Here is a 17,963-nt window from a genome sequence, read left to right as displayed (position 1 = left end):
AGAATGCATAAGCTGCTCTCATGCTGTGGTGATGGCTGGCAGCAGGAAAGTGCAGCTGAAGGTGATGGAAGTGGGAAACGGGTGACGTGCCTTCCAAGCAGTTTGCAATCACCGATCACACAGCGAAAGCATTCCCTGTGAGAACAAATGGTTTAAAGAGAGGCCTCTTATCTGGCCATGGCTGGAGCTCTTCAGTGTAACTTGTGTAACCTGTTTGTTAGTTTCACTGAAGAAGCTCTTCCCACTATGCACTTGCTTTGGTGACCCTGATGACTTATTGACAGGTCAGCGAACACGTGCCATGGTTGGAAAATCAATAATTTAGGGTTAAAACAGATCCTAATTGACCCTTAGTACCTTCATTACTTACCTGATAGATCCAAGGAAGTGACCCTCTTGCCTTCAATCCCACCCCACAGAAGCCCAGAAGAGGATAGGGTGATATTGGGATCGATCCCAGCCTGACATCACTTTTTGGGGATTTAACTCCCCAATGTTATGATCCAAGCTGAGATTACTCCTGGATAAGTCTGATCCCAGAGTGGAACCCAGCTCGATAGATCCTAACTTTTATTTTGTTTGTTTAGATATGTGGAGAGTAGCTACTGAACAGAGTCACAAGAGTCAGCTGAACTTTTATCAAAAGAATAAAACATTTATTCAACAAGAAAAGATGGACTATATTACAATACTCCTTCACCCACAACTATACCTTTACAGATATGTACAGATTTGTAAGGATAACACAAGTTACAAAAGCTATCTTATAGTCTAGTGTTCACAGTAAGTACACAGTCCATGTAAACCTATGGCACCCAGTGGTCAGACACACCACACTCTGAAATCAAGTGACAGATGTCACTTCAACCAGATCTTATGGATCTCTCCTCAACTCCCCCCAGATGCTTGTCACACCGTGAACCAACCAGTCTCACTGCACTCCGTCTTTCACACAAGGGTTTCCAATCTCCACTCTCCAAGGTCTCATCTTGGAGTCTTCTCCCAAATTGATGTTTTCACTCAGACACCTTCCACAAGGGTTCACCTCTAGGGTTTCGAACTCTCTTTCTAATGTTCCTCTTTCCTGGTCACCACATGCACTCTCTTCCACCAACTCAGCCTTAACAGGACACCATTGCTTCACATGCAAAGAATTATAGACCTTCAGTTGTCTCTTTGAACCTTCTTGCTTCTTACAAGCTGTTCTCGCTTTAAATCTGAAGTTTGGAGCCTTTTCTCTGCCCCTCACTCTTAACTTCACTTAACAGGACTTTTTCCCAGATTCCTGTCCTTCCTTTGACTAGAAGGACTTCTTTGGACTTTCTCTTCTTCCACTCGCCTGGACTTTTGGGGTTTTTCTTAGCGTGGGACTTTCTATATGTCCCCTTTTAGGCTGCTTCTGCTTCACAGCTGCCTTCAAACTAACTGAACTCAAACAGCTTTCAAAACAAACTGCTTTCTTTTTCTTCCGTGTGTGTGCCTGTGGGAGGAACCTGCCTATCTGGCCCCATGTTGCTAGGCAACAGCACTGCTCTTCCTACTCTTGTGTGTTTACTTTCACTTTATAGGGGTCGTAAATGTCTCATTAGAAATGCAAGCATCCTTTTAAAATGAAACTAAAATTCCATTTGACCTTTCTTAACACACAGATACAGAAATACAAATCAAACTTAAACTTTAAAGCTAAAACGCATTCCTAACACCCACAAATACAAGTATAACTTACTTAAACTATCTCTATTTCCTAACACCAAACACATGCAAACCCATCACCGCTTGCCTGGAAAACACTCCCTGTAGTCAGAAATTCTGCATCAAATGTGACTGTCTATTTAGCGTACCTGGCTTTATAGTGCTGTAATGATGAATGCCTTTGCTGTGCTGAGGTAAGAGACCCTACCAAAGGTTTATATTGATGCTGTGTACCAAACTCACATGGCAGCAATTTTTCTTACACAGTCTTACAGTGCTTTTAAATGTTTCCCATGAAAGTTTTAAACACCTGTAGCCTTTTCCTGCAAGTGCCTCTTAAATGATTTTTTTCCATTGTTCCTTTCATTTACTATATCTGCACAATGCAATCTCCTTCTAGTGTTGCAAGAGTCTGTCCTCTGTCTCACAAAGAGATTGAGTCTTGTGTGGGTGAACATTAAGTGTTTATTAATAACACATAACTATGTACATATACACAGGGTATAGCCCAAGCTCTGAGCTAACTCCATGCTTACTTCTACACAGGTCTCTATCCAGTCCACAACTGACTAGCCTCAGGTTATGTGTCTCTTTACATCACAGTGTGGGTGGTACTGTTTCCCAGTCCCACATTGTCAATTGTATGCAAATGGAACAACTCACTGGGTGTTCCTTTAAAACAAAATGTCTGGTGCGAGAACCTATGGCAATAGATAAAAGGAAAACTTGCATTTATATAGCGCTTTTCATGACCACCAGACATCTCAAACACCTTACAGCCAATGAAGTACTTTTCGAAGTATAGTCAATGTTGTATTACAGGAAATCCAGCAGCCAATTTGCACGCAGCAAGCTCCCACAAACAGCAATATGATACTGACCAGATGATCTTTTCTTTAGTGATGTTAGTTGAGGGATAGATATTGGCTAAGACACCAGGGGCAGAATTCTAAGCTGGGCCTACGTAAAACAGCGTGTGATGATGTTGGGCAAGCGTCTCGATGTCATCCCATGCTCATGCAATATTTCGGTCAGCGGGTGTGCGCCCCCCACCCCGGCAGCACTGAGCACTTCAGCGTGCGTTTCATGCTGGCCGACCGTTAATTGACCGGCCGGCGTGAAATCGCGGTCGGGGGTCAATCGCGGGCGGTGGTCCGTTCCCCAGCTGCTTCCGTGCCTGCACGCCGACCTAGAAATGCTGCCCCAGGGATAACTCCCCTGCCTTTACCTGTACTTGAGCAGGCACGTAGGCCCTTGGTTTAACATCTCATTTGGAAGGCATTACAGGTTGAATACAGCTTTAACAGTCAGAAAAAGGGTTTTTCAGGAGCGCAAGCAATAAGTCAGAAAAAATTACTGTGTGCCTTTGCTTCATATAATTCAACAAAGTAATATATTTAATGTGACATTCATGATCGCTGGCAGGTATTGTGTTTGCTTCGCTTGCATTCAATTAGCCTCTGACCCCCTTGGGAGCACAGTGATAATACAGTATGTCACTGAGCTAAATATTCAAACATAGTAAATTAATGCTATGGGCCAAATCTTAATTAAATGGTATGCTACAGAAGTATATAGGCTTTAACAGATGGAATGCTCTTTTTACTTCATTAAACATTTCATATCTCTTAGTGGACTGGAATACCGGGAAGGCGAGGAAGTAAAGTTAAAGCGGGAGGTTAGAACATTAATATGACTGAGAGAGAACTGTGCATTCTTTAGCATTTGGATACATTTAGAAGACTGACTCTTAGTTACCTGTTCCATTATCAAACTCAGACAAAAAGTGATTTGTCCTGGGCCTGTACCCAGGTACACTATCTGAAAAACTGGGTCAACGACTGTAAAAGAGCCCATCTCGATTCTGTCAGTTCATATTTAAATAGTAAAAAATCTTCCCTACAGTGTTTAAGAAGACTAATTCAGATAGTCCAAAAACTTAGCATTGGTTTCTTTGCACTTACGCCGTAACCTCTCTCAGCCCTGTTGAGTGCACCAAAATATCGTTCGGAGAATGCAGATGCTGTGAAGAAAGAGGTGGCAGGTCAGATGTGCAAGGAAAGGCTACACAGCTAAAAGACAGATACAACAAAATCCTACATTTCTCTGCAAGCGTTGGAAAGAAGGACAAGTTTATATTGTCAATGAAAGGCATCTTAACCAGCAAGACCAACAAGTCTTCTCCTTTCCATCACTTTTCATGTGCTCAAATTTTCAGCAGATTTAGCCTCTGTCAAAATAGCAGGAAGTCTTACAAATATGTTACGCGTTTGAGCACTAATATCATGAGTGACAAGTTCTTGGCTGATTTTTTTCCATAAGATCGAGGAGGGATGGAGTTAAGGGCAGGAACCCAGCTTCCCTGACAGCTTGGTTGGTACTAGCATCAGTGTCACCTTAGAGGGAGGTGATGGCATAGTGGTATTGTAATCCAGAGACACAGGGTAATGCTCTGGGGACCCTGGTTCAAAGCCTGCCATGGCAAATGGTGGAATTTGAATTCAATAAAAATCTGGAATTAAAAGTCTAATGATGATCATGAAACCATTGACAATTGTTGTAAAAACTAATGCCCTTTAGGGAAGGAAATCTGCCGTCCTTACCTGGTCTGGCCTACATGTGACTCCAGACTCACAGCAATGTGGTTGACTCTTAAATGCACTCTGAACTAAGGGCAATTAGGGATGGGCAATAAATGCTGGCCTAGCCAGTGATGCCCACATCCCATGAACGAATTTAAAGATGTCTTCAATCTATTCTGACCTCAGCAGGGTTAGTGGTAAGGCTACACCAATTAGTCTCAGTGCTCTGAGATAGGAGGGACACAACCAGGGCTCATGCTGCTCACCATGATGCAATATTAGGGTTCATTTCAGTGTTGTGGCTGATCCATGAAGTAGGGGATTCCCGGGAGCGCCGCAAGGATAGAAAGTTCAGACTCCAGGCTAATAATACAATACCTTTTACACATGTGCTTAGGCTTGTTTTCTTGGAAAATTAAGAGGTTTTTTTTGGCAAGATCTCATAAAAATTTTTGAGCTTATGAAGAGATGTATCTAGGAAAGTAGTTAATCACGGTGAAGGATTCAGATGCAGGGGACCCAGGTTTAACATCAGGAAATTGGAAACAAGAAGGGAAGTCAGGCAGAGCTTTCACTTGCCAGATCAAAGGTAATTATACATGAAAAAGGCCATTTGGCTGATCTAAATTCATGCATCCAGAGAGTTCTTACAGCCTTCCCATTTCAGCATCCAATTATTTTCTAAATGATTTCAGTCTTATTGCCCTAATTAAGGCTCCGTAGAAGTTTATCCTACATGTTGATCACAGCAGGACTGGGACCAATATCCTCGCAGGGGTATTCATTAGTACTTTGGGTAAGGTTTAAAGTAGAGTGTGGGGGATGGGAACTGAGTGGGCAGACACAAGAGAGGGAAACAAAGTTAGGAATGAAAGATAGAAAGGTAAAAATCAAAAGTGGAAGGCAAAGGAAACAAGGGCTAGCAGCAAATGGGGCCATAGAACAAAAGATGTGTAAAAATGTTTAAAAGGCAAAACTAAAGGCACGGTATCTGAATGCAAGGAGCATTAAGGTAGATGAATTAACAGCGCAAATAGATGTAAACGGGTAAAATGTGCTTGCGACTACGGAGGCATGGCTTCAGGGTGACCGAGGCTGGGAACTGAATATCCAAGGGTATTTGATATTTAGGAAGAACAGGCAAAAAGAGAAAGGAGGTGGGGTGGCGTTGTTAGTTAAGGATGGAATCAGTGCAATAGTGAGAGAGGATATAGGCTCTGAAAAGCAAGATGTAGAATCAGTCTGGCTGGAGCTGGGAAGCACCAAAGGGCAGAAAACATTAGTGGGAGATGTCTACAGACCTCCAAATAGTAGTGGTAAGGTAGAGCATAGCATTAAATAGGAAATTAGAGATGCATGTAACAAGGGTGCTACAGTAATCATGGATCACTTTAATCTACATATAGACTGGGCAAACCAAATTAGCAATAATAGTGTGGCGGATGAATTCCTGGACTGTGTACAAGATGGTTTTTTAAAACAGTATGTTGAGGAACCAACTAGGGAACAGGCTATCTTAGATTTGATATTGCGCAATGAGAAGGGGTTAATGAATAACCTTGTTGTGCGGGGTCCTTTAGGGAACAGTGACCATAACATGATAGAATTCTTCATTAGGATGGAAAGCGATGTAGTCTAATCCAAAACTAGGGTCCTAAATCTAAACAAAGGAAACTACGAAGGTATGAGAGGTGAGTTGGCTGCGATAGATTGGTGAACTTCATTAAAAGGCCTGATAGAGGACAGGCAATGGTTAATATTTAAGGAACGGATGCAGGAATTGCAACAGTTATATATTCCTTTTTGGCACAAAAAGCACAACAGGAAAAGTATTGCAACCATGGCTAACAAAAGAAATTAAGGATAGTATTAGGTCCAAAGAGGAGTCACATAAAGTTTCTAGATAAAGTAGCAAGCCCAAAGATTGGGAGCAGTTTAGAATTCAGCAAAGGCTGATTGATTAAGAGGGGAAAAATAGAGTATGAGAGTAAACTTCTAAGGAACATAAAAGCTTCTATAAGTACGTAAGAAGAAAAAGATTAGTGAAGACAAATGCTACAGTCTGCAACAGGAGAATTTATAATGGAGAACAAGGAAATGGCAGAGCAATTAAACAACTACTTTAGTTCTGTCTTCACGGAGGAAGACACAAATAACTTCCCAGAAATGATAGGGAACCAAGGGTCTAATGAGAAGGGCGAATTGAAATAAATACAAAATACAATTGAGAACCAAGATGAATAGAGAAGGTTCAGAGGGGAGGTGAAATAGCATATTAGAGAAACGAAGAGGGATTATGTGAAAAGACTGGCAGCCAGCATAAAGGGAAATCCCAAAGTCTTCGATAGGTATATAAATAATAAAAGGGTGGTAAAAGGAGGAGTAGGGCCGATTAGGGACCTAAAAGGGAATTTACACATGGACAAAGGGGCCCATGGCTGTGGTATTAAATTAATACTTTGCATCTGTCTTTACCAAGGAGGTAGATGCTACCCAGGCCATGGTGACAAATCAGGAAACTCTGTCACTAGAAGGGTTCAAAATTGATAAGGAGGAAGTGTTGAGTAGACTGTCGGTACTTAAAGTTGACAAGGCAGCGGGACCGGATGAGGTGCATTCAAGGATATTGAAGAAAGTGAGAATAAAAATTGCAGGGGCACTGGCCATAATCTTTCTGTCTTCCCCAGACTCAGGGGAGGCGCCAGAGGACTGCAGAATTGCAAACATTACGCCTTTGTTCAAAAAAGGTTATAAGGATAAGCTCAGCAGTTACAGACCAGTCAGTTTAACTTCAGTGGTGGGCAAGATTCTAGAAACAATTATTCGGGATAGAATTGGTAATCACATTGAAAAATATGGGTTGATAAGGAAGAGCCAGCATGGATTTCTAAATGGGAAATTGTGTTTAACTAACTTGCTAGAGTTTTTTGAAGAGGTAACAGAAAAGGTTGATGAGGGTAATGCTGTTGATGTGGTGTACATGGACTTTCAAAAGGCATTTGATACAGACTTGTGAGAAAAGTTATTGTTCATGGAATAAAAGGGACAGTATCAACATTGGTACAAAATTGGCTGAAAAACAGGAAGCAGAGAGTACTGGTCAATGGATATTTTTTGGGCTGGAGGAAGGTTTGTAGTGGAGTTCCCCAGGGGTGGGTATTGGGACCTTTGCTTTTCCTGATATATATTAATAATCTAGATCTTGTAGTGCAGGGGACAATTTCAAAGTTTGTGAATGATACGAAGCTTGGGAGTGTTGTAAACTGCGAGGAGAACAGTGTAGAACTTCAAATGATATAGACAAGATGGTGGAGTGGGCAGATAGGTGGCAGATGAAGTTCAATGCGAAGTGTAAGGTGATGCATTTTGGTAGGAAGAACATGGACAGACAATATAAAATAAGGGGTGAAATTTTGAAGGGGGTGCAGGAGCAGAATGACCTGGGTGTATATGTGCATAGATCATTGAAGGTGGCAGGACAGGTGGAGAGCAGTTAATAAAGCATATAGTATCCTGGGCTTTATTAATAGGGGCATATAGTACAAAAGCAAAGATGTTATGCTGAATTTATATAAGACACTCGTTAGACCTCAGCTGGAGTACTGTGTACAGTTCTGGGTGCCATATTATAGGAAGAATGTGAACACATTGGAGACAGTGCAGAAGAGGTTTACAAGAATGGTTCCAGGGATGAGAAACTTCAGCTATGAGGATAGATTGGAGAGGTTGGGACTGTTCTCCTTGGAGAGAAGAAGGCTAAGAGGAGATTTGATAGAGCTGTTCAAAATCATGAGGGGGCTGAACAGAGTAGATAGGGAGAAGCTGTTCCCGCTTGTAAAATGATCAAGAATGAGCGGGCACAGATTTAAAGTGATTTACAAAAGAAGCAAGTGTGACATGAGAAAAAGCTTTTTCACACAACAAGTGGTTTGGGTTTGGAATGCACTGCCTGGAAGTGTAGTGGAGGCAGGTTCAATCGAGGCATTCAAGAGGGCATTAGATGATTATTTGAATAGAAGCAACGGGGAAAAGGCAGGGCAATGGCACTAGGTCATAAAGTCATTTGGGGAGCCGGTGCAGACACAATTGGTTAAATGGCCTCCTTCTGTGCCATTAAAATTCTGTGATTCTGTGATTCATATGAGGACAGTCTAGGTCGATTTAGCCTGTATTCATTAGATTTTAGAACAATGAGATGGGATCTCATTGAAATCTATAAAATTCTGACAGGGCTGGACAGACTGGATGCAGGAATGATGTTTCCTCTGGCTGGGGGTCTAGAGCAAGGGGTCACAGTCTCAGGTTACGGGGTAGGCCATCTAAGACTGAGATGCAGAGAAATTTCTTCACTCAGAGGGTGGTGAACCTGTGGAATTCTCTACCACAGAAGGCTGTGGAGGCCAATTCCCTGAATATATTTAAGAAGAATATAGATTTCTAGACACTAAAGAAGCCACGGGGTGTGGGGAGAGAGCGGGAGTTTGGCGTTGAGATATGCGATCAGCCATGATCTTATTGAATGGCGGAGCGAGCTCGAAGAGGCAAATACCCTTGTCCTGCTCCTGTTTTTCATGTTTCTATGTTTAAAAACCTCCTGATGTCAATTCTAATTTTACTTTGCACTGGTTTGAAACTGTTACTTCCATAATTTAACTATTATGCGTTATCCATCTTATATAGTTCCATAAAAATCACCTGTCGGATATTTTGTTTTCAGGTTGAATAGTCCTATTTTATCCAGTCTTTTCTCATAAAGTAGCATCAAAAACCACACCTGTGACTTGACATCCCCCAGGTGCCAGAATATTTTATTACTGGCACAATATTTAAGGAGATGTAGTGAGATCCAGGGGTCAAATAGACGACCTTTACTACTGTGTTCTTGCCAACTTTAAAAAAAAAATTATTTGATCATGGGATGTTGGCATCACTGGCTAGGGCAGCATTTATTGCCCATCCCTTAATTGCCCTTGAGGAGGTGGTGGTGAGCTGCCTTCTTGAATTGCTGCAGTCTGTGTGGAATGGCGATACATTTCCAAGGCAGGAGGGTGAGTGGCTTGGAGGGGAACTTGCAGGCGGTGGTGTTCCCATCTATCTGCTGCCCTTGTCCTTCTAGGTGGTAGATGTCATGGGCAACTGCAATTATTGGCCACCACTTAATCTCCTTGCCTTTGGTAAGGTTTAGAATATACATTCAATCTGACCACAGCTCAAGAGTATGAATTAATAGAAACATTTATTTTACATTAACCAGGTAAATGAAGATTACCATGTGAAAATCAAGATAAACATCCCACATGACTTCACAGAAGTGCAAGGTACTGAGCTAAAGGAGGACTGGTTAGGAAGGATGACTAAAAACTTGATCAAGGACGGCCTTCAAGAGGGAGAGGGAAGTAGGCGGTGGAGAGGTTTAGGCAAGGAATTTCTATTAAACGTCAAGCCTCGAGGGTTGAAATCACTGTTGCCGATGGTGGGATGGAGAGAGGGAAGATGTTAAAGGTCAGTCAGAGGAACAGAGATCAAGCAGGGTTGCTGGACTGATGGATAATCCAGAGGTCAGGAAGGGCGTGACCAAGAGGGATTTAAACATTAAGTTGAGAATGTTAAATGTGAGGTTGGGGCACTGGAAGTCAATGTAGATCAGTGAAGACTTGGGCAATGGATGGGAGGGAATTAGTGTGGAACAAGATTAGGACAGCAAAGTTTTGGATGATTTGAATTCCATGGAGAATAGGAAGCTGACCAAGAGAGGATTGGCACTGAGTCAGCAGGTGACAAAAGGGTAAGAGTTCCAGGTGGGCTGATACTTACCGTATAGTTTAAAGTCTGTGATTGGAGAAAGTGCAATTCCGCACTTGAATAAAGCATCTTTTTTGTCAAATTCTTTTTCTGTGGTGAGCAACATCAGACTTAAATAACCACCATAGGCCTGCAGAAAGTAAACGGAAGTTAATCTTTCACATGATGACAGTTAATACTTCTAGTATAAGTACAGTATTTGGACATCAATAAGGCAAAAACATAATTCTTGTAAAGTTCAGTTAATGATGCACATGAACATATTATTGGAATTATAATGATATTTTTATGGGATTATACGAAGACATTATTTATCCCTGTTGGACTGTAAAACTTTCCCATTATCATTTACTCCTTGAAGATAAGTGTGGTAGTTTGCATTGTCCAATGCAATCAGCATGCAACTGTATTAATGTCTCACCATCACCCCCGTCCCTCCCACAGGATCATTGTATTGAATTATGACAAACAGCATATTTTTAATCCATTCATGGGATGTAAGCTAAGCCAGCATTTATTGCCCAAATTGAACTGTCCTTAAAAAGGTAATGATGAGCCGCCTGCTTGAACTGCACTGGAGTCCTTGTGGTGTAGGTTCACTCACAGTACTATTAGATGCGGAGTTCCAGGATTTTGACCCAGTGAAGGAATGGCCATATTGTTCCAAGTCAGGATGGTGTATGACTTGAAGGGAAGCTTGAAGGTGGTGGTGTTTCCAGGTGTCTGCTGCCCTTCCTCTTCTAGGTGGTAGAGGTCCCGGGTTTGAATGTTGTTGTTGAAGAAACCTTAGCACATTGCTGCAGTGCATCTTGTAGATGGTACACGCTGCTGCCACAACATGCTGCTGGTGGAGGGAGTGAACACCCTTAAAAATGGTTATCATGCAAATTGTGTTGGTGCACTACTGGTGACATTTTTATTCTCACATGATGAGATAATGTTTTCATTATGAGAACAGAAGAACACACTGGACTGAATGTTCACAGCTCTTCACTCTTGGTGTCACTCCAGCATAATGTTGGGGTTACTGTGGGGCCTTTTAGGGAGCAGAGCCTCTCTTCCAAGACAATGAATGCTGGAAGGGTGGGGCCAGGGTTGGGGGGTGGGGGGGTTGCGGGGGGGGGTGGGTGGTCAGCGGGGAGGGAGTGGTGGCGGTTTGTGGGAGCTAGGATGTGGAACACCAGGGGTTCCTTTTGTCTCCAGCCCTCAAAAGAACCTAATGACTGGCCCATCAAAGGGTGTACATGGGTTGCAGCTGGGGGAACCAAAATGGGGATGGCTGGAATCCCAGCCACAAAGGGCTAAGGGGAAAGCTAAGTGTTCTTTCTGCAGGAACACTACCCCACTCTCCACTCTACCACCCCCACACCACCGCTGCAGAATTGTGATATCGGTCCCAAAATCCACCTCTCCATGCCCAGCATACACAGGTGGCTCAGCAGAACAGGCCTCATGTGGGTTAATCCCAACACTAAATGCAGGAGGCTCCCTCTAACACCTCTGGAGATTTTACGTCCTCCATTCTACATATGATCCAAAGAAGGCCATTAAAGTACATTATGTCAGAAGCAATATTCATTAACAAGGGGGCACTCACATTCAAAACACGATTCGTTCTCCGCTATTCAATGTGTCTTTTGACCACGGATTACACAGAAGGTGACTCGCTCACCTGAGGGGCAGAAATTCCGTGATCCCATGGTCTTGGCCACGACAATATGGTTGCAACACATACATGCCTGAACTGGAAGGACTGAAGCCGGCCTGAAATTGGGCAGGTATCTGTCATATTGCCTCCACAGGCGGACAGTTGTCCTTTCTACAGCAGCAAAGTTTGGGCTGGCTGCCTGACGGGCGACAACCTCAGATGAGAGCCAGGAAGGGTGGGCAGGGTGGGTGAGGGTGAGGTGGGGAGGTGAAGGACAGAGTGAGGTGTGCTGTAGAGCCAAAGAGAGACCTCTCGCTACTCCTGGATCCACATCAAAATTGAAAGAAAAAAAAATATTATGAAAAACATTTCGCGAAGTATAACATTACCTGTCCAAACACACCAACTCTGCTTGCGTCAATGTACTCTTCCTTTAAGAGGCTCCTGAAATCAAAGCACAGAACAGGTCAAATTGAGGAGTCGAAGGAGCCTGTTTTGTTTTTGTCAAGTGTTAATTTTAACAGGCTTTTCCAAGATGTATGATGGCAATCGTGTATTGTTTTTAAACTGTGGAGCAGTATAAAATAACAGTGGCACAAGAAAATCTAAAAAATAAGGCAATGGGATAAACTTAACGGATTCAATATAAAAGTTATAAAAAAATACAATGGAGAAAATAATGAGACTTCATTTAGAGAAATCTCCAGCAATGAACGATTTTCATACTCAGGGTATCGAAAGAGATAACTCAAGAAATCACAAACATATTTAGTCATAAGTTTCACTTTAGGAACCGCAGCCTTAGATTGAAAAAATTCCATTATAGAATCACTGAATAGTTTCAGCTCAGGAGACCATTCGGCCTGTCATGTCTGTGCTCGCCCTCTGAAGGAGCAATTCACCTCATGTCACTCCCCTTGCTTTCCCCCGTAGCCCTGTATTTTTCCCTTTCAGATAATGATCCAATTCCCTTGATTGAACAAGCCTTCACCACACTTTCAGGCAGCACATTCCAAACCTAACCACTCACTGCATGGAAAAATCTTTCCTCATGTCGCCATTGCTTCTTTTGCCAATTACCTTAAATCTTTGTCCTCTTGTTCTCAATCCTTTCATGAATGGGAACAGTTTCTCCCTATCTGTCCATAGCCCTCATGATTATGAATGCCTCTATCAAACTCCTCTCAGCCTTCCCTTCTCCAAGGAAAAATCAGCTTCTCCAATCTGAAGTAACTGAAGTTCAACATCCCTGGAACTATTCCCACAAATCTTTTCTGCACCTTCTCTAATGTCTTCACATTCTCCTGAAAATGAGGTGCCCCGAACTGGATGCAATGCTCCAAGCAAAGCCGAACCAATGTTTTTAAGAATCATTTAACTAAAAGAATGAAGCCATAAAGTTCACAGTTTAAACAAAAGAACTTTCTTGTCCTTCGTCAGTTCTCTGCCCAAATGCAGGTCCAGCCCACAGCGCAACAACCTACTTGACCTCATCCTCACCAGTCTATCTATTGCAGATGCAACCGTCTATGACAGTATCAGTGGGAATGACCGCCGCACAGTCCTTGTGGAGACGAAGTCCAGTCTTCACATTGAAGATGCCCTCCATCATGTTGTATGGCACAACCACCATGCTAAATGGGATTTCAAACAGGTTCAGCAACTCAAAACTGGACATCCATGAGGTGCTGTGGGCCATCAGCAGCCTCAACCACAATCTGTAACCTCATGGCCCGGCATATCCCCCAGTCTACCATTACCATCAAACCGGGGGAATCAACCCTGGTTCAGTGAAGAGTGCAGGAGGTCATGCCAGGAGCAGCACTAGGCATACCTAAAAATGACCGGTCAAGCTGGTGAAGCTACAACACAGGACTACTTGCATGCCAAACAGCAGGAGTGACATGCGATTGACAGAGCTAAGCGATCCCACAACCAATGGATCAGATCTAAGCCTTGTCACGTCCAGTCATTGAATGGTGGTGGGCAACTGAACAACTAACAGGAGGAGGAGGCTCCTCAAATATCCCCATCCTCAATGACAGGGGAGACATGCACATCAGTGCAACTCACAAGGCTGAAGCATTTGCAACCATCTTCAGCCAGAAGTGTCTGGTGGATGATCCATCTCACCCTCCACCTGAGGACCCCAGCATCACACATGCTAATATTCAGCCAATTTGATTCACTCCACATGATATGAAAGAACAATTGAAGGCACTATATTTTGACCCTTTAACTTGCTGACTTTTTTTTCTATTGCTCCTCTCTCAGGCAAACTGGTCCCGTGATCATTTCCTGGAACCCAGTTTTATTTTTACAGAAATCAGATTCTAATTCTTCACCACCCCACATAAAATATGTTTTGTTTCCCCCAAAGGTGATGGGCCATCACAAAAGTTAACACTTGAGTTATAACCCTTCATCACAAGTCTACTTGATATGTTAATTCACCTGTTCTCTCCACATAAGTTAACTGATTTCCTTAATGTTTCCAGCACTTTTTACTTCAGTTTTAGATTTTCAGCAGTTGCATTTTTTTCACTCCTGATTTAACTAAGTTGAAAGACTACATATTATTTTTCTGTTTTGAAAATTTCTCGTGCTCCTATATGGATATATTGGCATTGATTGAGAGTTGGTTAGCAGACAGGAAACAGGGAATAGGAATAAATGGATCTTTTTTGGAGTGGCAGTCAGTGACTAGTGGGGTACTGCAGGGATCAGTGCTTGGGCCCCAGCTATTCAAAAGATATGTCAATGATTTGGATGAGGGGACCAAATGCAAGATTTCCAAATTTGCTGATGACCCAAAACTTGGTGGGAGTGTGAGCAGTGAGGAGGGTGTTAAGAGGCTTCAAGGTGATTTAGACAGTTGAGTGAGTGGGCAAATACATGGCAGGTGCAGTATAATGGGATAAGTGTGAAGTTATCCACTTTGGTAGGAAAAACAGAATGGCAGAGTATTATTTAAATGGTGATAGATTGGGAAATGTTGATGTACAAAGGGACCTGGGTGTCCCTTTACACCAATCACTGAAAACAAGCATGCAGGTGCAGCAAGCAGTTAAGAAGGCAAATGGTATGTTGGCCTTCATTGCAAGAGGACTTGAGTACAGGAGCAATGATGTCTTACTGCAGCTGTACTGGGCCTTTGTGAGACCAGACTGGAGTATTGTGTACAATTTTGGTCTCCTTACCCAAGAAAGAGTATACTTGTCTTAGAGGGAGTGCAGAGAAGGTTCACCAGACTCATTCCTGGGATGGCAGGATTGTTGTATGAGGAGAGATTGGGCTGACTGGGCCTGTATTTACTGGAGTTTAGAAGAATGAGAGGAGATCTCATTGAAACATAAAATTCTGACAGGGATGGATAGACTGGATGCAGGGATGATATTTCCTCTGGCTGGGGCGCCTAGAACAAAGGGTCTCAGGATATCGGGTAGACCATTTAGGACTGAGATGAGGAGAAATTTCTTCACTCAGAGGGTGTTGAACCTATGGAATTCTTTACTACAGAAGACTGTGGATGGCAAGTCACTGAATATATTTAAGAAGGAAATTGATAGATTTCTAGACTCTAAAGACGCCAAAGGGTATGGAGAGCGTGCGGGAGTATGGCGCCGAGATAGAGGATCAGCCATGATCATATTGAATGGTGGAGCAGGCTCAAAGGGCTGAATGACTTACTCCTGCTCCTATTTTCCATGTTTCTAATACCATCTCATAAAGTAATTGCACAACTAAGCATTTGCAGCCAGACCAATGCATCTGCAATAAAAACCTTGCAAGATTGTTTCTTGACATAGATTTACAATTGTTTTTGGACAAATACAGCACTGCAATTAGGTATTAAGGCTCAGGGAGCAAATAATCTGCCATCTGAACCTTCAGGTACTCACAGTGATCACCATTCAATTGTATTAATGACCAGCAAATTGTAACTCCAGGATTATAAGCTTCCCACTGTCAACAATCTCACTTAAAAGTATTGAATCCAGAAGTGATATATGCCAAGTCTTATTAATATTAATAATTGGTTTTTCAATTCTGGCTTCTTGGAAGCACATTTGAAACAGCCTCAGGAGTTCATCAGTTCCCCTTTGTTATTGAAGACAGCTGTTTCTTGCGTGCGTAGTTCATGTGTTTGAGTGTGGTTGTGAAGCCCGACTGCAAACCTGCATGTCTTTGCACAGTGCAGGCAAGGATGAATTGTCTGATTTTGTTGGGACTGCCTGGTCTTTCTAGCTTGCCTTTTGGCCTTATCTGCCTGTATTCTCTGCTGTTCGAAGGAAATAACACTGTTGCGTGAGATCGCTCCCCAGGTGGTTCTTTCTTGCACATTTTTCTCCCAGTCTGTGGTGGACACGCCATATTTCCAGAAATTTGCCATAAGGGAGTCCTTGAACCTTAATCTCAGCCTATCTCACAGGCGGTCTCCAAGTTTAAGTTGTGAATACATGATTGTCATAGCGATTTTATCGTACAACATGTCCACTTCATCTGAACTGGGCTCTGAGGATGAGTGCGTCAATTCCGGACATTTCTGCTCTTTGAAGTACCTCGGTATTGGGCACTTTGGCCTTCAGTTTGATGCCCATGATGTTCCAATTGCAACCCATGTGGAACCAGTCCAACTGCTTAACATATCTGGAGTCCACGTCTCACAAGCATATAGGAAGGAAGGTATGATTGCAGCTTTGTACACAGTAGGTTTTGTTGTTAATCTGATATCTTGTTTCCATCAGTCTCTTTCTTGTCCAAGAGAGACAAATGCCGAACCTGCTCTGGCAATTGTGTTTGCCCCCTAGCTGTCAATGTAGACATTTCTGGAGACTGTGCTTCCGAGATAGGTGGTTGTGTCATTGGTAGTTATAGTAGGTGGGGTATAGTCAGAGTTTGGTGGTGATTGCTTTGAGTACCTCTGTCTTCCTTAAGCTGATGGTTAGCCTCAAGTCTATGCTGATCAACATGATATGAGGAATTTCTATAAAGCCCTGAAGACTGCGTATGGTCCTCCCTCACACGGCTACTCACCTGTTCTCAGCGCTGACAGAGAATCTCTCCTGACGGACAGGACAGTTATCAAAGAGCACCAGCTTGAGTACTTTAGGGGTGTGCTTAATCACCCATCCACTGTAAATGGAGTAGCTGTAGACAAGCTTCCAGACTGGCTCAAATGTGAAAACCTGGACAACAAACCCTTTGTCATGGAGCTTGGAAAAGCTTTCAGATCCTTAACCTTAAGGTAAGCTCCAGGTTCAGATGGGAACCCAGGAGAAATTTATAACTCTGTGGGACCCCAGCTAGCCATCAAATTCAGGAGATAATGACAAAATTAATGGGCATTTGATGAGGCTAATGAGAGGAACAACCTGACAAGACCTTTTTCTACAACTCTTTATTTATTCAAAAGCATACCGGAGGTGCACCTATGGTGTTTAACATCAAAAGGTACTTACTTCAAAGCATCTGTTTGATCCTTTACTTCCACTGTCCCCAGGTTTTTCTTTATTTCATACAAGAGTTTAGTGCCTTGGAAACCACTGCCGCGACCATCGAATTTTACCACAATGGCGTTGAATGAACTGACAAGTACAGTTGTCCAATCGACTTGGAATTGCTCTGTGACAATCTGGCTACCAGGACTATCACCACTGTAAGAAAAAAAAAACACAGGTTCATTCATCAGGTGAGGGGGTTATTTTTATGAAACAGGTTATTATAATCCGGAACGTACCGCCTGAAAGAAAGAGTAGGGCCAGAATGTTTCCCACATCGGGCGGGCTCAGCGGGGGCGATCGGGAAGCCGACGGCAATATTCTAGCCTATAAAATCAATGCTCCTGAGCTGGTTTCCAGTGTTTCCACTGTTGAATCCAGCTCCCTTAATCTCAGCAACGTACTCCTAGGCCCATGAAAACCATGTCTATGTGCTTTCCATTGGGTTAAGGGAGCTACATGTGAATTCCATGAACTGTTGTCTGGATGTCGATCTCACAAAATTCAAATTTTTAAAAAAGATAGCTTCAGCAGGAGAATAGCTAAAGATTCTCCTTCCTAATTCCTTAAAATATCTTCAATGCTGAATATTATACACACCTATAATTAAATTCTGAAGAATTGGGTCACAGGGCTTAATTTCCTCAGGGAGTTGTTTCACACTCTAGTTAACACATTCACACTAAGTTGTGTATTATTTCAATATGGTCAGCAGCGTGTTTAAGGTACGCGTTGTTA

At 42.7% G+C, this 17,963-nt stretch overlaps 1 protein-coding gene across 1 annotated transcript in view; it reads right to left on the bottom strand.

Annotated features, from left to right (window-relative positions):
* Window positions 1–17,963, bottom strand: part of dpp6a (dipeptidyl-peptidase 6a) — an 848,482-nt gene that overhangs the window by 17,711 nt on the left and 812,808 nt on the right. The window contains exons 20-23 of the mRNA XM_078537068.1: window positions 17,187–17,381; window positions 12,114–12,168; window positions 10,089–10,206; window positions 3,657–3,715 (exon numbers count right to left, since the gene is read on the bottom strand). Coding sequence (XP_078393194.1) covers window positions 3,657–3,715; window positions 10,089–10,206; window positions 12,114–12,168; window positions 17,187–17,381 — 427 coding nt within the window. The remainder of the gene's footprint in view (window positions 1–3,656; window positions 3,716–10,088; window positions 10,207–12,113; window positions 12,169–17,186; window positions 17,382–17,963) is intronic.

Source organism: Cetorhinus maximus, chromosome 3 (assembly GCF_964194155.1).
Source record: "Cetorhinus maximus chromosome 3, sCetMax3.hap1.1, whole genome shotgun sequence".
Lineage (NCBI taxonomy): Eukaryota > Metazoa > Chordata > Chondrichthyes > Lamniformes > Cetorhinidae > Cetorhinus > Cetorhinus maximus.
Note: the sequence above shows the minus strand (reverse complement) of the source record. Positions and strands in the feature narration are given on the sequence as shown.